The 20,278-nt window shown below is 41.8% G+C and overlaps 1 protein-coding gene across 1 annotated transcript in view; it reads right to left on the bottom strand.

Moving 5' to 3' along the window:
• The window catches only part of LOC142204564 (solute carrier family 23 member 1-like), a 143,270-nt gene that overhangs the window by 58,013 nt on the left and 64,979 nt on the right, over positions 1-20,278 (bottom strand). The window contains exon 7 of the mRNA XM_075275881.1: positions 16,836-16,992. Coding sequence (XP_075131982.1) covers positions 16,836-16,992 — 157 coding nt within the window. The remainder of the gene's footprint in view (positions 1-16,835; positions 16,993-20,278) is intronic.

Raw genomic sequence — 20,278 nt, 5'->3', positions numbered from 1 at the left:
CTTGTACCAGCAGAGTTTTAGGCCCTTAGGGTGAATTGAGCCTTTAACCAGCAGTGTTTTTTTGCCCTTTGGGTGAGTTGAGCCTTTTACCAGCACTGTTTTTGGCCCTTGGGGTGAGTTGAGCCTTGCACTAGGAGTGTTTTAGTTTTTGGCCATTGGGGTGAGTAGAGCCTTGCACCAGCAGTATTTTAGTTTTTGGCCCTTGGGGTGAGTTGAGCCTTGTACCAGCAGTGTTTTAGTTTTTGGCCCTTTGGGTGAGTTGAGCCTTTAACCAGCAGTGTTTTAGGCCCTTTGGGTGAATTGAGCCTTTAACCAACAGAGTTCTAGTTTTTGGCCCTTGGGATGAGCCCTAAAAAATTAGCTTCCAGGCCCTTGGGGTGAGCCCTAAAAAGTTAATTTTCAGGCCCTTGGAGTGAGCCCTAAAAAATTATTTTTCAGGCCCTTGGGGTGAGCCCTAAAAATTTATTTGTAAGGCCTTTGGGGTGAGCCTTAATGGGGTCATTTTAATTGTTTTTTAACGGTGATGGTGGCGGTGTTGGAGGAGGACGAGGACGAGGAACTTGTGAGCTGGCACAGAAACATGGAACTGTGTCTTGTCATTAGCACTGAGGACAAGACATGCTGGTTGCGGGTCCACAACCACTACATCACCAGGAGAGGCAGACTGTTGTGTTACTACACGCCTGGAGATAGTGGCTGACTGGCTGGTGCAAATGCCGCTAGAAGCAATATCCGCTATTCACTGTAACATCGGTTCCTGGTGCTGGGGTCTCATCAGCGGGGTACCCTGCACCCTGCTTGACATTGTGGATGAGAGCACTGCTGGCTGCCCCTCTCCAGTAGCCATTGGATCCACAGTAGCTTGACTGCGGCCTGAATCCCCAGCTGGATTTCCCCGTCCTTGTCCCCGTCCCTTTGTGCTACCCTGATGCATTTTCAGATGTGTACAGGTGATGACAGTATACAGGTTTCTTCTCACCCCTATGGGACAGTTAGAATGTATACCAGTTGTAAGGAATTTGAGCCCTAAAATGGGCTTTTGTGAAATTTTGGCAGGTTGAGTGTATATACGGTTGAGAATATGCACTCTTCCTGCAGTGTTGCTCTGAAAAGAGCTGTTTGTTTTCAGTTTTCCTGCCTAGCAGAAGCAAATCGCTATCTGATCCTCAGCAGTAAGTCTCTCCCTATCTCACCAAACCACATCTGACACAAATATGGCTGACACTATTCTTATAAATCCGAAGTCACCTGATTTAGCCAGCCAATGACTTTTTCCTATTTTTTTCGATGCCTACGTTTTCCTGCTTCCTGTCCCACCTCCCCTGCACAGTTATTGGTGCAAAAAAAGCACCAGGGAAGGTGGGAGGGGATACAAATTTTACTGCGTTTACCGCATGGTATTCAATCAGAATCGAATATGTCGAATACCGTAATATTTGATCCAATACCTACTTGATCAAACGGTCTTCTCTAGTCACAACCCTTTATCAATAAGACACACTTTATTAATAAGTCACACTAAGCCAAACCCTCAGCAAGTCATTGCATAAGATACATAACTGTGGTGCTTATCATGTACACCAGTTTTTGCAGCAAATATAGTTATATTGACTTCTTACCATAATTCTAATACATTTATCCTACTATATCTTCCCCATAATTTTCATATTTTAATTTTTTTTTTAGGAAAATCTATTTTATTGTATATTTAAAGGGCTTGTCCACGTTTTTTACTTTTTAATTTATTTTTTTATATTTGTCAATCATAGTTTTTAAATATACATATTAAAATTTACATTTATAATTTTGCTCACATGCCAGTCTTATATCAGTTAGTAGCCCCAGTCTCTGCACTATAGAATGGTATAGCCCATGGACTAGCCAGTCATTTGCAATGCATTCATGAAGTAACTGAATGGAACAAGAGGAAGATGAGACTCCACGGACTGTTATACCCCAAACTACCCACTCCACCCCACCTCCCCATATAGCAGTCACCAACTAAGAGGAAGATGAGACTCCATGGACTGTTATACCCCAAACCACCCGCCCCACCCCACCTCCCCATATAGCGGTCACCAACTAAGAGGAAGACTAGACTCCACGGACTGTTATTCCCCAAATCAGCCCCCCCCCCCATACTCTCCCCCTCGACTCTAACTCACACACACACACACTTTACTAGCTTTGGCAATGCCAAACATCTATTCCGACGTGCCAATAAAGCCAATTTGATTTGATTTGAACTAAATATGGCTTCTATCATGTGAAACATACATGCCAGAGCAGCTCTAGTCATCGCATGTAGAGCTTCAACAGGGAAAGAAACATGCACAGACTTCAAGCACCCTGCTGCACATTGTAAAGGTAAGCATTTGGGCTGTGCAGGACCCGTGTATATATCAGTAATAAAAAAAAAAGCTTATCCAGTGCAGTGAATACACTTGTAAGCTTTATTTTTCTGGGCAAAAACACACATACACAGAGGAAACAGAATAATTAATGTGAGAGCTGCCTCTCTAAAGACACTGACAGACAAGATGAGATGCTGCAGTAATACTGTATATACACTGGCAGATGTCATAAGATGTTGTAGTAATACTGTATACAAACTGACAGACATAATGAGATACTGTAGTTAGGGCTCGTTCACACGGGGGTCGGGGGGGGGGCTGGGTTTTGACCCGAGAGTGATGCGGCTCCCCGCATCACTCTCGGGTCAAAACCCACCTGCCACGACCATCGCGGTCGCAGCTTCCCCCTCCGGAGTCGGCTCAAATGAATGGGCCGACTCTGGAGATTGCTGTGCCTGAAGAAAGGGCAGTTCGCTAGTGGTCTCCATAGACCACCATTGCATGGAGGTGGATTTTGAGGTGAAATCCACTGTCAAAATCCGACTCCTTGCTCCCGTGTGAACTAGCCCTAATACTGTACATACACTGACAGACATCATAAGATGTTGTAGTTATACTGTATATACACTGACAACACTGACAGACGTGATGAGATGCTGTAGTAATACTGTACATTCACTGACAGATATGATGAGGTGCAGCAGTTATACAGTATATACAAAGACAAACCTGATAATGAGATGATACGTATTAATGCTTACTGGATATACACTGACACTAGGTTCACAACTGTGTTTTGGCTTCCGTTCTTCAGGTCCACTTGGGGACCCAAAAAACAGAAATCCAATAGGCTTAAAAAGTGGTTACTCATAGAAACCTGTGGACCCCATAGACTATAATGAGGTTTGCCAGGTTTCTGCTGGGTTTCCGCCCAAAAAATGCGGAAAGAAAAGCCTTGCTTGCAGTACTTTTTCTCTCCGTATTTTTCAAGTGGATTTGGGGACGAAATCCCTGAACGGAATCTGGGTGTAGACATGATGGTGACATGAGAAAAAAAGGAAATCCAGCTCCACTCCTTGGGTCCCTTTTAAAACGTAGCCTTTATTTTACATTGATTAAAAAAGTCCAGAGTATAATACAAGCGTTACCGCTCTTAAATCATTTCCATATTACTAAAGTATGGTATAGTAATATAGAAATGATTTAAGAGCGGTAACGCTTGTATTATACTCTGGACTTTTTTAATCAATGTAAAATAAAGGCTACGTTTTAAAAGGGATCCAAGGAGTGGAGCTGGATTTCCTTTTTTTCTCTTGTCTTGGATATTTCCCACAGCCGATGGGTGTGATTTCCGTACAACCTCCGTCCCAGGATATTTGGCGTTCACCCACCAGTGATCATAGAATCTAGAGGTCCAAGTAAGTGGACTGTGAATATCCCCTTTTCCCAGCACCCTTTTTTTTTTTTGTATCGATGATGGTGACATGCTGTAGAAATACAGTATACACACTGACAGACATGATGAGCTGCTTAAACAATTTTGTATACACATACCTCCCAACTTTTGAAGAGCCGAAATAGGGACAAAATATGCGGTGCGTGTGCGCGCCGCGGCAAACTTAGCTCTGCCCACTTTTATGTTGACTCCACCCATTCTCATTCATTTTTCATGTGCCCCCATACAGTATAATCTTCCTACAGTCACCTGTAAATTATATTCCCCCCCCATCTCTCCCAGTTTAATATAACCCCTTTATCTGCCCCCAGTTTCATGTCCCGCCTTCCATCTCTGCCCCCAGTTTCATGTCTCCTCATCTCTGCCCCCAGTTTCATGTCCCCCATCTCTGCCCCAGTTTCATGTCCCCCCATCTCTGCCCCCAGATTCATGTCCCCCCCTTCATCTGCCCCAGTGTCATGTCATTCTCCCACCTTCATCTGCCGCAGTGTCATGCTGTTCTTCCCCCCCTTCATCTGCCCCAGTGCCATGCCATGCTGTTCCCCCCCTTCATCTGCTCCAGTGTCATGCCGTTCTTCCCCCCCTTCATCTGCCCCAGTGTCATGCCGTTCTCTCCCCCCCATATGCCTAAAGTTTCATAGGCCCCCTACATTATGTTCCCCTCAATGTTTAACACAAACAAATACTTATACTCACCTTCCAACACTCCCCTGCCGTTCTCTCACTCCACTCACATTGTTGTAGGCCCGATGTGATGTTAGTGGTAAGGCAAGAGTTGAGCTGTGACAGCTCCTGCTTTACTCGCTTATATGTTCAACTCATTGGCATCCTCCGGACGCCGATGAGTTGAAATCGGGACATACCTCCCGCCGACTGGGACCGCGGGTCAGGACACCAAATTTGTGAATGTCCCACAGAAATCGGGACGGTTGGGAGGTATGTATACACAGTGACAAATATAACGAGATGGTGTAGTAATACAGCATATACACATATAAACTGACAGACAGGATGATGAGATGATGCAGCAGTAAATACTGTAAACACAAATAGGACAATGAAATACTCTGATAATATTGGAAAAATACTGACTGACTATGGATTTGAAATCTAACCAATGTATTCATGTGTAATGTAATATTACTACTTAAGAATTACAAATATCAAAATATCACTAATTGCAAACAAGTATAACACTGACAGTATGGCAAACATAGCAGTCTATTATATCAAAATACCAAACTGATTGTGGCCAGAATGGATCAAATGACCAGGTGTCTGGAAACAACCCCCATGTGTAATGCTGCAAAAGGCTTAATCAGGGGCATTGATATTTATTTAATTAACGTAACACAAATAATTATCCAAATATAAATTACACCTGTAATGCCAACTCTGAAGGCAAAATGCAGAGCTGTAGTAATACTGTACATACCCTGAAAGACATGATGACTTGCTAACGTAAACCTGTATAAATTCTGTCTCTCAAAAAATGAATGAGGCCATCTTTAATCTCTTTTGGGATACATTCCTATTGGCTAATCCGAGGTCTGTACCATTTTTTTTCTAAACAGGGGCCTACTGCATGGGTATAACAAATGTATGTCAGCAAAATTTTAAATACAAGTATAACAAAATTGTATGACTTTATACTCTAAATAAATAAATATTAAAGAAAACCCCTTCAAGTGTTGCATTTTAATCTTCCTAATTCTCATACAAAACGGCATATTTTTTCCATGTGATTTATAACATAATCCATAATATATTACACTTCATAAAATAAATGCTTGTTGGAGTAGCAATATCATGTCAATGAAATATTATATACTGTGTCTTGTAATGGTTCTGCATACATTCACTAAAGTGACCTTGCGACATTTTGTTACTGTTAATCTTCTACTTTATGGTACATGATTTTTATCACTTGTAAAATATGCCTTGTTCGGAGTAATTTATCGTATCCCTTCGCCTTATAGAGTTCATATTTCAGCACAGCTAAGCTTTCACTTTATTGACGAATGTATTTTCTTTTTTTCTTCACTTTGATTCATAGTGTCCCTGTTGTATAAAATATTTGCACTGAACTATAAAACACTTCATATAAATAAAACATTTCAATGGATATGAAATAAAAGAGGTCATATGCGCAGAGGCACATGTAGAGCTGTCAATGTTGTAGGCTGTATTTCCTAAATTAGTAAATGTCTACTTCCCAAGACCAGTCAGCAGAAATCCCTCATAACATTTTCCTTAGGAGATAGGATATATGAGTAAGTAAATAATTCTGCTATATTAGATAGATTCCTAGCTGGCCTATTAAAATTGCGGTTATACATGTTTGAATGTCACATATTGATTATTACTGGAAAAGGGTTTGGCCCAAATTTTTATGTCACACTTAACCCCTTTAGGGTCATACTTTAGGCTTTCCATTTGTAATGATGGGTTAACTTAATAAGACCCCATAGTGTAATAATAATGCTTTTCTGCTACATCTAGTTTTCTTTCTCATGTGTCCCCAGTATCTTCAAGCCTCCTCTGTGATGTCAGTGGGTCACTATTTAGGCATGTAATTGGGCATATGTGGGAAGGGGGGTTGTCGATATTATGACTCTTGGACTATAGCGTCAAGCCGTAGATGCCCCCCACGTGACCACTGAAATCCAATAACAGGCCTTAATAGTACTGGGGATGCCTGGGATAGAAAACTGGAAGCAGCAGTGGAGACTTGTTATTATACTCTAGGGGCTCATGAAGTTAAATACCAGTTAGATACGTCATTCCATATGCTGTCCAACTTCCTGTTTAGCTCTATGGCCAGGTTTCTACAAAGTCTTTTCTAGTCTGCATCCCCTTTTTATTTTGTATAATGTTCTAATTATGTCACTTTATTTTTAGTAACAATCCAAAAAGAAATGGGAAAAGACACCAATTCATAAAACTTAAGGCTTTATTCATGTCCTTCAAAAACATAAGCATAGTTTTAGGGAGAGAAGAGAGGGGATTCAATAAATGTTTTTGAGTTGAAGGGAACTGGAGGTGCTCAGGGCATGATTTTGAGGCTTGATGTGATGGATGAGGCAGAATCAAAGGCTTACCCCAAGGCAGTAAGAGTGTGGAAATGGGGTAAGAGTGGTACCTTTAACTTTGATAGATAAATTAGGTAGGGTGGCTGCATGAGGTGGGGGAAGACAATGAACTCTGTCATCTCCACGTTGAGTTGGAAAAAATGGGAGGAGAATAAGGCTAAGGGTGCGTTCAAACGATGTAAAGTGCCGCGTGTTGTGGCACGTTGCGGCGTGTGCGAGTTTGCGTGCCGTATACGCTCCCATTGATTTCAAAGGGAGTTAGGATCGTATAGGCCGCATTATTTTGCGGCCATGATTTTGCGGCCACATTTTAGGCATATGTTAAATTCCTTTTCCTTTTTAGGCCACCTCTTGTATTGTATACAGGGTAAAGCCTCACGTGGCATCCCACATCAACCCATTGCAGTTCTCCCGGCGGCATCTTTAGTTCACAGAGTTCTCCTCTGCAGGGTTTCTCCTTCAATTTTACATATAGAGAAACCGCCGGCATTTCTGTAGGTATAAGTAACATGCTCTGATTTCCAAAACTGTGATGGTTTTGGAAATTGTTGTGTGCATTTTTTATTGCAAAGTGAGGATGGGATTCGCTAGAATCCCATATACTTTGCTGTGACTGTAAAACGTCGCATTTTTTTCCATGGTGGACAAACTGCGGCAATTATGCCACGTGGGGCTGGCCTTAAAATGTTTTTTGTGCAATGCTTCTGGTGTTTGCCTGAAAAGAGTAAAAGTAAACATCTATAACCATAGACTCTTGAAGTATATTGTTTCTTCAAATCCTTTTTCCTCTGCTTTGGTGAAAGTATCAGGGTAAACATATTTTTCTAAGAATATCAGGACACATAGAAAGATTACTATGGTTATAGTCCTTCTATAAATAAATTCTCAAAACCCTAACAAAATAGCAAAACGTATTTTTCAATACAAAGCTCGTACACAGCTCATCACCGGTAAACCGGAATTTCCTTGCATTGTTCTGTTTAAGGATTTCCTCAGCTTGAAGTGACTTCACTCCCTTACCTAATAGTCTTTCTCCGTCTCAAGACTTTTTCATATTATGTACTTATGCAAATAATGGAGTGTACAGTATGAAAAAATTATAAAAAAGCAAAAAAATATCAGAACATCAGTTTATTAATATGACATGATTTACCAACATCTAGATCAGAAGACAATGAGAATGGTTGCATTTTGGATTATAAATAGAGTGCATTGCAATGTTTCTGGGCTGATTTCGTTCAAGGGAGTCTGTCACCAGAACCCAGTATATCAACCCAGTCCACAGATATATAGGTTAGGATCACCTCAATCAAATAGTGTTTTCCCCTTATGAATATATCAATATGTAAAGGAGCTCCTTGGAGTAATGAGGGCATTGCAGATTCTCCATAGAGGTAAGCGACAACACCCTCATTGCTACAAAGATTTAACATGTAAGTGGACATAAACAGCAATAACTTGGCAGCAGAGCGCCAATTCAAAAGGGGAATCACTGTTTGACTCAGGTGACCCTAACCTATCTGTGGTGCTGGGTTTATATACTAAGTCCCTTTAAATACCATACATAGACAAAAACACTGACATTATGACTAAGCAGATATTTCTCATCTATGAGTTATGAATACATGAAGACACATCTTCCTACACGAGCCAATGATGGTGTGATCAAGTGTTCAGTCATTGCCACATGTAAACAGGGCAGCGACCACCCAGCAAACGAGCAAGTGCTAAAATGTCGGAGGATCAGATTTTTCTTAGAGATGAGCGAGTAGTGTTCGATCGAGTAGGTATTTGATCGAATACTAAGGTATTCGAAATACTCGTACTCGATCGAACACTACTAGCTGTTCGAAGTTTAATGTTCGATGCAGAACCAGCGTTGATTGGCAGAATGCTATACATTCTGCCAATCAACGCTGGTTCTTCTCTTACCTTTCCGAAATCTTTTCTGCACTGCGTCCCTGCATCTTTTTCCGGGTGGAATTCACTCTGCCTAGGCATCCGGCCTAGGCAGAGCCGACTGCGCATGCGCGGGCATGCACACACGTACTCGCGCATGCGCAGTCGGCTCTGCTCAGGCGTCGGGGTTGGGCAGAACCTCACGTGCATGCACAGTCGGTTCTGCCTAGGCCAGATGCCTAGGCAGAGTGAATTCCACCCGGAAGAGGACGCGGGGACCCTGCGCCGGGAGAAGACTTCAAGCAGAAGCCAGCCCGACCATCACTCGTGAACTTGGTAAGTATGATTTTATCGAATGTTGCCTACCCCTGAAACGAGCATTTCCCCCCATAGACTATAATGGGGTTCGAAATCCGTTCGAACAGTCGAACAGTGTGCGGCTGTTCGAATCGGATTTCGAACCTCAGACACTTTAGTGTTCGCTCATCTCTAATTTTTCTTGAGAGCATAAAAATGCTCAGTGGTTGGTGGATATGCTGCCAACATAATGCGGATGAAAGGCTATGCTAGCAAATCAAACACAGGGGCGGATACAGATGCCCAAGAGTTCCTGTTCAAGAACAGTTATTGGCTGCTTGATATGCAATATCTTTTCAATATCTCTGTATAAGTCACCCCTTACGTCTCTCTAATAATCCACCAGTAATTCTTAGTCATACATCTGACAGAGAATAGAAAGCTGCTTTAAGCGTAGTGACCTACAGCAAAAAAACGCTGTGGGAAAAACCGTGCCAGGATAGGCCAGAATCCCACCCACTTTACAGGTACTGTAGTATGCCGCGGTTTATTTTCCGTGGCCTTGGCCTGAGAAATTCATTTTGTAATAGTGCTGCTCAAAGAGTATAGATGCAGATCCCAAAGACTGCAGTGGTTATTCAACAGCAGCTTCCTGGAACCTCTAGTAACATTTGCCAGTATCAGTATTAGTGTAGTAATTCATTGTAGTGAAGTAAGGCTAGGTTTATATCTAAGCCCTTAAAAATGTGGAGAGAAAAGACCAGCAAGCAGGACTTTTCACTCTGCATTTTTCTTCCTTTTTCAGCGGACCCCATTACAGTCTATTGGGTCTGTGGGTTGCAGAGGGTAACCACTTGGGGTACCCGAACGCAGGTGTGAACATAGTGTACGCATGTTTTAACCATCTCATACAGATGAGTCAAGAAGAATACTAAAACCTCCTCTTGTAACAGAATCTGGTAACACAGGGAAGTCAGCAACAAACATCAATGAAACTCAATCTGTCAATGTGAATGTTGATGGGATAATCCTAGCCAGAAGACTTTCTGAGTCAGTACTTTAGACCTCAAGCCATTCCAGATGAACTGCTACTCAGGATGTTAGGATTCACTGTTTTATCTCCTCTAAGTTGTGGACCTTAATAAGATTTCTATTGCGACTTCATACAAAGTGGTTTTGATAATGGCCTAAGCTTCAATACCCTTAAGGTGAGTTTACCCTCCATTAACTTTGCTAGGATTTATATTCTCTCAGGCCTAGCTCCAAGCAGATATCTAGAAGTACCACTAGGCTAAGTCCAAAGGGTCTCTTCTCTGGTATCACTATAGTATCTAAGTATTTGCTTTACATTTTTTTTTTCCTCAGATATCTTTGACCCTTTGGAGATGTTCATTCTTAAAGGGGTTGACCATTTTTAGACCAATATTGACAAACAAACGTACAATAAAAAGATATACAATTTTCCAATATACTTTCTGTATCAATTCCTCACAGTTATCTAGATTTCGGCTTGCTGTCATTCATTCTGTTACTTCTAGAAGATACAAGTCTGACCATGGTCATGTGATTTACAGTCCATGGTCATGTGATGAGTACACAGGTGTATTTATAGATCAGGGGTCCTCAAATTATGACCCATGCTCTGCGCGCCATCGCCCAGATCACTCACTTACAGGGAATCCGGTACAGGATTCCCAATTAGTGAGCTTTTGCTGCTTTCAGTTGTATGTGCAAACCGCGTGAACTGCGGCCTACACTGACCGCAGAGTGTGACCTCTGCCCCGTCGCAGGCACGATGACATAAGTCATCGCACCTGCAGTCTGAAGGAGGAGGACGCGCGGCGGCTCTTCATATAAGTGTGTAGGTGTGTACTGAAGAGTATATAATACTGTGTGTGGGGGATGTGTACTGAGGAGCAGATAATACTGTGTGGGGGAAGGGGTGTACTGAGGAGCAGATAATACTGTTTGGGAGGGGGCATACTGAGGAGCATATAAGGCTAAGTTCACACAGCGGATTTTGGTCCGGAATTTGACGCGGATTGCCACTTCAGATTCTGGACCAAAAAACGGCTATCTGTGACTGGATGCCGCTTCACTGTATGCACTTCACCGGCATCCAGTCACAGATAGCCGATAGTCCACATTAGGCCCAAATGAATGGACCTAGTCTGAAGGGAGTGACGCGCCGTGGTCTCCCACAGCTGATTCTGCCTCGGAAGATAGGTTACATCGCTTCTTTTTTGCGTGAGCAGAACAAACCCACTCACGGAAAAACAATGGTATTTTAATCTGGAATTTGATGCGGAATCTGCGCTAAATTCCGGAGTAAAAACTGCAGTGCGAACTAAGCCTTAATACTGTGTGAGTGGGGCCTGCTGTGAAGTGTATAATACTGTGGGGGAGCATATAATCTTAATTTTTTTTTAAATTATATTTCGACCTTCCAATGGTCTGAGGGAACTGGCCCCCTCTTTGAAAAGTTTGAGTACCCCTGGCATAGATGATACCCATGGAAAAAGAAGGTAAATGATTCTCTCTGTACATGGCTGACTGATGTTTTACCTGTTGATTTTGCTCTATATCCTTTATGATATATGGTTTCTGTTACTCTGTAATTTCTGTATAGAGATTACACTGTGTCAATAAAGACTTTGCTTTTATCAGTTCAGCATTTTCACATGTTCTTGCATTTTGCAAATGAAACAAATGAGCGTGTTTGTTTATTCTTGTGTACTCAATAAGAAAACAGATCTTTCATGTAAAACACATGTTGTCTTTAAATACATCTAAAGGCCACTAAATCAAGTAATAAGAAATGTAATGAAATTCAGTGATGAAATTAGGAGAGAAAATGAACTATATTTCTTTTTAGTGATCTGTTTTTAGCGGTGAGACACTATTTTAGTTATTTTCTATGTTATTGCACATGTTGCTAACATCACTGCACTGACCTAAGTTAAAACCCCTCTGATCTCTATTAGCAAGAACCATACAAGGAAAGGATTAAAGATGTATAATGGCTGGTTGGAATGCTGCTTTCCCTGAAGCAAATCTTAAAAAGTCAGTCTGTTTTATTTTAAAAGCAGCTGCTCTAGAAAAAGGAACAGTAAATGTGTGCACTAAGGAAGCTACTGTCCTATGACGGTATCTCTATGAGCTTCTGCCAATATCACTTCTGTTACCTTTTCCCTACGGAAATGATAATACGCTCAAATAGGAAAATTGACATTTTAGAATCAAAATACTGCTGCAACGCATTAACTAAAAACAAGCCAAAGTAGCGATTCCAAACAGATGAATAACAGGATATCACATATAACAAATAACATGTTACTTATCATCTGAATACATATTCTCATATCCACAACTTTCATACTTTTCACAGACGGCATACTTAGTCAGTTATTTTAATGTTTTTATTGACTTTTTTTTTTTTTTTAATGGGCCATGGGATTGTTAAAAAAAAAAAAAAAAAACCCAGCAAAGTATGTTTATATTTTTATTACTGACACGGATGGACCACATATATCTATGGTGCATATATCACCACATATCTATCTATGAAAAAAAAATGGATGACATGCGTTTTTCAGGAAGCCAGAGACACTGGAAAGCATAGGGGAAAAATAATAAGGTTCACGAATGTGGGGAAAAAAAACAAAAAAAAACAGATGAACCACTGACAGCACACAACCCACAAATATGCAGGGATTATTACAACATGAGGACAATGGAATAAAGCCTTAAAGAAACAGAGTGTTTTAAATTTATTTGCTGGAGCCTGCAAAAAGTAAGTACCCACCTTTAAGAAATTGACTGTAGCAGGAGAGTAAACACCTGGAACCAATCGTAATCTCACCGGCTCTGTGATCACTGCTCTGATTGGCCAAGAAAAATGTCAATTACTAGGTCACCAAGAGCAGCATAAGTGCTTTAAAAAGAACCTTTAACCATCTGGGGCACATGCGGTTTAATACACTGCTGAATTCAGTGAACTGTCGGCTTTCCCATTCTGTACCCCCAGTGAAGAGCTATCGGTGCCGGTACTGTAGCTCCTCACTGTCAGAAGGGCGTTCCTGACAGTCAGTCAGGAACGCTCTTCTTCACAGCAGCCTCTATAGCGCACTGTCAGCTTTCTAGCAGTGTATTAAACCGGATGTGCCCAAGATGATGAAAGGTCCTCTTTAAGGCCCCACGTACTGAGCCAAAAAGCACTGTGGGAAAACCTGCAGAAGAAATGCATCTCTGGTTTTCCTACAACACGTTACACAGAAAGATCACAGAGTTTCTGTCTGCAGACTTACTGCCCCTATTATACCTATAGGGAAACCACCAGGGTTTCCATAGGTATAATTTACATACTCTGATTTACAAAATTGCAAGTGTTTTCAAAATCTCAGCATTTCCACTGCAGATTTTTTTCAGCAATGTATGTATGGAATTAGCCAGATTCCTATCCACAGGTACTTGCAGGTACTGTAAAATGCTGCTGTTTTTTCAGTGGCGTTTCTGACACAGATAAATTGCAGTGTTTATGCTACATGGGGACCTGACCTCAAACATGTTTTCTGCCTTTTCATAACTTTTCCCATTGGATTACAACTGGCAATGAATGTATAATGGAGGAACAATTGTCTCTTTACACCCTGTTGGTCAACATCTTTCAATGGAATTGCAAACATAGCTAGTATCTAACCAAAGACAATCATATGTGGACAGAACTTTCCAGCTGTTGGCCTTTAGTAATATATCTGGTGCTATGTGAGATTAAAAGACTTCATTAAGAACATCCTGCCAGTGAGTGTTAAACCCTAGCCTGCCTTGGTATGAGAAATAGGAATGAATGGATTTAATTGTGAAATAACTTGGTTTTCAGGGGAGAGAGAAGAATTGATCAGGTAATTAGGGCCGCCCCTATGGGAGTGGCACTTACTGTATTTGCTGGGCGAACAATTGCAATATTCATCTCCTGTGGTTTGCCTATCGGTTTCATTTCCACTGATCATGTCTAAAATGGAACTGCTATTATGATACTATGGGGTCTCTTCAGACCCCAGAACATAATGAGTAGAGGCCATGGGGAGGTAAATAAAAACTTTAAAACATTGTTATTCACTTTTCCTGGGCTGGTCTTCAGGCCTCTTCTGAACTCAGAGATGTCCTATGATTGGCCTCAGTAGTCACGTGGGCTATGTTGGTATCATTATGCAAAATGAGTTTTTCTTCCCTTAGTAAATCTATAGGGAAAATGTTTGTGTTTCTGTAGCTAAAATTGAAACTATGCGGTTTTCAAAAATCAGATTTTCCACAGTTGTTTTTGTCAGCAATCTGTGGATGGGATTAGCCAGAATGTCATTCACTATGCTGGTACTGAAAAAAAACACTGTATTTCTGCAACCTGGGGCGTTAGCTTTAGGCCAGGGCTCCACATGGCGTAAATACTGCAGTTTTTTTCATTTAAACTAGCAAATCCCATCCACACATTGCAGAAAAATATGAGCAGTGGAAATACTGTGCTTTCCAAAACCATGGCTGTTTTGAAAATTACAGCATGCCAATTATACCTGCAGAAACATTGGCAATTACCCTATAGGCATAATGGAAGCAGAAAGTCCGCAGAGGTTTCCTCCCACTTTCTTTGAAGTGTCTGCACCTTTTTTTCTATGTGAGAATTCCGTATCCGGAACTTTGTGATTTTGGCAAGAAAAGTAGACGTGGCTGCTCAGGCAAATGTGTGTTCCCTGAATTATTTGCACTTTTTTATAAAAAGGTGCATAAAAAGGCTCAAAATCACTCCAATGTGGGAGTTAAGTACAAAACAGTGCAGACTACAGACTACAATTGCATAAGCATAAGACACACAAAACTATGTTAGGCTCTATTCCCACGAAGTAACGCGCCGCTCACTTAGACACGTAAACACATGTCAGAGTGAGGCGGTTCAAAACAGATCCCATTGACTTCAAGGGGTGCCGGCTTACGCGTGCTATACATTGAAATCAATGGGTTATAAAGAATCCCATTGATTTCAATGTGTAGCGCGCGTAAGCCGACACCCATTGAAGTCAATTGGATCTTTTTTGAAGTGCCTCGCTCTGACACGTGTTTACGTGTCTAAATGAGCGGCGCGTTACTCCATGGGAACGGGGCCTAAAGTTAGCACATTTAACATTTACATCGATTTTATAAATCATATTCAATTACTTGTGTCAGATCCTTAAATGCGTTGTCAATTCAAGTGCATAATTGTATGGCTGCAGGCTGCATCAAGAATGCAGAGTAGAGGTGTAGCTAGCGGGGGGCAGAGGGTGTGGCGGACCTGGTCACACTGTACTTTCAAGAATTGCTTTTTCTTTTTGGATTTTGTGGGCAAAGTTTGCTCCGAGACAGAAAAATCAGAGGAGCTCTCTTCATTGGACAAGCTGAATGGATTGGAAACCATCTTTGCAGATTACGTGGAAGTCACTTGTTTCTGCTTCTTTAAATACCATTCTGTTCTGTGTCTGCACCACCATATTTATTATGTAGGTGCAAAAAAAAGCGCAGGACACATAGTGAGGACATGTGCATGGAATTTATCAACAGTTCGATAGTTCGATTAATAAATCACGGCAGAAATTGAAAGGGTGCAAAAAAGGCGCAACTGTGCAAAATTTCACTGAATGGAGGTGCATTTGATAAATAAACCCCACTGTATTTTCCAAATGATAGGGGTAATCTCTCACAATATCTTCCTGGTTTTTAAAAAGGTTTTAGGCTGGGGAAAAAATGGCGGCGTTTCACAGTCAAAGCAAAGTGGTAAAAACCACGCTGTGGACACGTCATGATTTTCAAAACTGGCACGGTTTTGGAAATCGCAGCATGTCAATTATACCTACGGAAATGCTAGCAGTTTCCCCATAGGTATAATTGAAACAGAAAGTCTGCAAAGAAAACCTCTGCGAACTTTCTGTCTAAAGCGCTGTGGGGAGAACCACGATGTGTCACGGCTGCATTTTTTCCCACAGCGCTTTTTTTGTTACAGGACGCCACATAGGGGCCTTAAAGGGTTATTCCTAACTCGCCTGTTCAACCACTTGCAGGCTGTGTGCTCTCTTCAATTCCTGGTTTTCTCGGCACATTGGTGGGTGGGGTTTCACTTGCTCTGCTATGTGTCTTCATAGCAGTATGTTTGCAGTCAGTAATGAGGGATTGGATGTAAATGCATTACCTCAGTATGAAGCTGATGTAGAAGCTGATGTAGCAGAGCTGGATTTGAGTCAGTTTGTAATACATACAGAGGTACTCCCTATCTCAGCCCTTATCAGCCAAATTCAATTAAACCAACTGATAAGTGGAAGAGCAGGAGATAAAACATCTCAGAAATACCGGAGCACTCACCTCCCTGCTCCCCTGTCTGAGAGCAGGAGCTCTGTTACTTGTCTTTGGCAGAGACATACACAGCTCAGAGCTGCTCTGAGCACTCAGCCCCTCTCTTCCTCCCTGAGAGCAGGAGCTACGTCACTTGTGGTCACTTGTGGACCGAGGGAGATTAGCTCAGCACCAGGTGCGTGGTCATGGAAACACAATGTAAACAATGAAGTGAATAAATTAAGATAGCGGCCTAACAAAGCAGTTTTGATAAAGCAATGTATTTAGGAAAAGTCTTAAATCCACATAAACTAGCAGTATAGATAGGATCCTTGTGATGGGACAACCCATTTAAATATTCTATATCATCATAAGCAAACATACCTGGGTATGGAATATGAAACCAAGGAGAATTGTCAATTGCATCAATATTAATATCAGTCCGAGCAGCAAATCCATATTTTGCTGGACTACTTGGAAACACATTAAAGTGTGTCAAAATGTAACAGAGCAGCCAGGATAAACACATCCCCAATAGTACCTTAAAAAGTAAAAAAAACCAAACAAACAATAGTTTAATAATTTTCTTATGTAAATGACACCATTTCACAAGTTCATTACAGCTGATTAATACACAACAAACACACACTGACATATATATATATATATATATATATATATATATATATATATATATATATATATTAGAGGGAGGACCCGGCTTCGCACGGGTATATTACATTTTATGTTTGTGTACTGGCCCCATAAGAATTGTCCAATTTTGCACTGGTGTATTTTGTATGTGGTTTGTGTGTATGTCCATAAGCGTCATGTGATTATGTGTATCTCATTTTGGATGTCAGTGAAAAACCTGTGATCAGTTGTTATGGACACCTGGAGTAAAGCTGTATCTAATCCTTCCCCGTGTAGTACTGTGTTTAGATGCAAGTGTCTAATTCTTGTTGGTGTGGTACTTTGTGCAGATGCACATATCTAATCCTCCCCATGTGATATTGTGTGAAGAGGCGCGTATCTAATCCTCCAGTAAGTGAAACTGTGTGCAGACGCGCGTATCTAATGACTCTGGCGTGTGGTACTGTGTGCAGATGCGCGTATCTAATCCTCCCCCATGTGGAACTGTGTGCTGAGACGCGTATCTAATTCTCTGGCATGTGGTACTGTATGCAGAGGCCTGTATCTAATCCTCCCCTGTGTGGTATTGTGTGAAGAGGCGCGTATCTAATCCTCCCCCGTGTGATACTGTGTGCTGAGACGCGTATCTAATTCTCTGGCTTGTGGTACTGTGTGCAGAGGCATGTATCTAATCCTCCAAAGTGTGATACTGTGTGCATACACGTATCTAATCCTCCCCTGTGTGGTACTGTGTGAAGAGTCGCGTATCTAATCCTACTGCATGTGGTACTGTGTGCAGACACGTGTATCTAATTCTATGGCGTGTACAACTGTGTGCAGATGCACGTATCTAATCCTCTGGAGTGTGGAACTGTGTGTAGACGTGTGTATCTAATCCTACGGCATGTGGTACTCTGTGCAGACGTGTGTATCTAATCCTATGGCGTGTACAACTGTGTGCAGACGCGCATATCTAATCCTCTGGAGTGTGGAACTGTGTGTAGACGCGCGTATCTAATTATACGGCATGTGGTACTGTGTGCAGACGCGCGTATCTAATCCTCCCCCATGTGGTACTGTGTGTAGACACGCGTATCTAATCCTACGGCATGTGGTACTGTGTGCAGACGCGTGTATCTAATCCTATGGCGTGTACAACTGTGTGAAGACACGTGTATCTAATCCTCCCCTGTGTGGTATTATGTGAAGAGGTGCGTATCTAATCCTACAGTGTGTGGAACTGTGTGTAGAAGCATGTATCCAATCCCCCGACATGTGGTACTGTGTGCAGACGTGCGTATATAATCCTATGGCATGTGGTACTGTGTGTAGATGAGCGTATCTAATCCTCCCCCGTGTGTTACTGTGTGCTGAGACGCGTATCTAATTCTCTGGCTTGTGGTACTGTGTGCAGAGGCATGTATCTAATCCTGCAAAGTGTGGTACTGTGTGCACACACACATATCTAATCCTCCCCTGCGTGGTATTGTGTGAAGAGGTGCGTATCTAATCCTTTGGCGTGTGGAACTGTGTGTAGACGCACTTATCTAATCCTACTGCATGTGGTACTGTGTGAAGACGCGTGTATCTAATCCTATGGCGTGTACAACTGTGTGAAGACATGTGTATCTAATCCTCCCCTGTGTGGTATTGTGTGAAGAGGTGCGTATCTAATCCTACAGTGTGTGGAACTGTGTGTAGACGCATGTATCCAATCCCCCAGCATGTGGTACTGTGTGCAGACGCGCGTATATAATCCTATGGCATGTGGTACTGTGTGTAGACGCGCGTATGTAATCCTCCCCCATGTGGTACTGTGTGCTGAGACGCGTATCTAATTCTCTGGCTTGTGGTACTGTGTGCAGAGGCCTGTATCTCATCCTCCAAAGTGTGGTACTGTGTGCACACACACGTATCTAATCTTTCCCTGTGTGGTATTGTGTGAAGAGGCGCGTATCTAATCCTTCGGCGTGTGGAACTGTGTGTAGACGCACGTATCTAATCCTACTGCATGTGGTACTGTGTGAAGACGCGTGTATCTAATCCTATGGCGTGTACAACTGTGTGCAGACGCGCGTATCTAATCCTCTGGAGTGTGGAACTGTGTGTAGACGCCTGTATCTAATCCTTCGGTATGTGGAACCGTGTGCAGACGTACGTATCAAATCCTTCAGTGTGTGGAACTGTGTGCAGAAGTGCGTATTTAATTCTCTGGTTTGTGGGACTGTGTGCAGACCCGTGTATCTAATCCTCTGGTGTGTGATACTGTGTGCTGATCTGTGTATCTAATCCTCTGATGCATGTATCTCAGTTTGGATATCAGTGTTGTATTGTGCATGTGGAGTGACCATGTGTATTGCAGTTGGAATATGAGTGAAAGTCTTGCAGGTTTGTATTGGCTAAGGGGGGGGGGGCACTGTGTTTGGAATGCTGTATCTCAGCAACGGTACGTCCGAGCGAGTTGGAGTCTCGTCTTAAACCTTCCCGGATATCTGAAGTATCTCTGTGCCAAATTTGGTGAAGATCGGTCCAGTCGTTTGGTTCGCATTAGAGCACAGACAGACAGACAGACAGACAGAAATTCATTTTTATAATATAGGGAGATATATATATATATATATATATATATATATATATATATATTAATAAGCATAATGTCAATCTCAATCCTATGATCATCAAGAGCATCATAAAACATACCATTTATTTCTTGAATAATAAAAACTCACTTTCCTTGTTTAATTACTCCTTAAAGAGGTATTCAAGTCATAACAAATTTTCACCAATGTGCTGTATAGGTGATACGTGAGATAAGTAGGGATAAGGGTGCTGAGACCCCTTCTGATTGCCAGAATGAGGCTCCAGGAGGAGGTGAATGGAGTGGCGTTGAGCATGGTCACTGCTGTTCCATTTCTTCTGTGTTAGGAGATAGCAGCCAGAATCCATGGTTTTAAAACTTATTACCCATTAGATAGGTTATAACTTATTATAAGTAGGATACCCTTTCACGGACAATGTAGCTGTATGAGGGTGTTTTGCCTGGTGGCCATTATATTACAAGTGGGGGTACTGAAGAGGCTATTCTACTGAGTTTGGGGGATAGAATATTAAATGTGAGGGCACTTAGGAAACCATTATACTACATGTGGAGCACTGAATCGCCATCCTACTGAGTGTCAGTCATTATATTATAT

This window comes from Leptodactylus fuscus, chromosome 5 (genome assembly GCF_031893055.1).
Source record: "Leptodactylus fuscus isolate aLepFus1 chromosome 5, aLepFus1.hap2, whole genome shotgun sequence".
In the NCBI taxonomy this organism is placed as follows: Eukaryota; Metazoa; Chordata; class Amphibia; order Anura; family Leptodactylidae; genus Leptodactylus; species Leptodactylus fuscus.
Note: the sequence above shows the minus strand (reverse complement) of the source record. Positions and strands in the feature narration are given on the sequence as shown.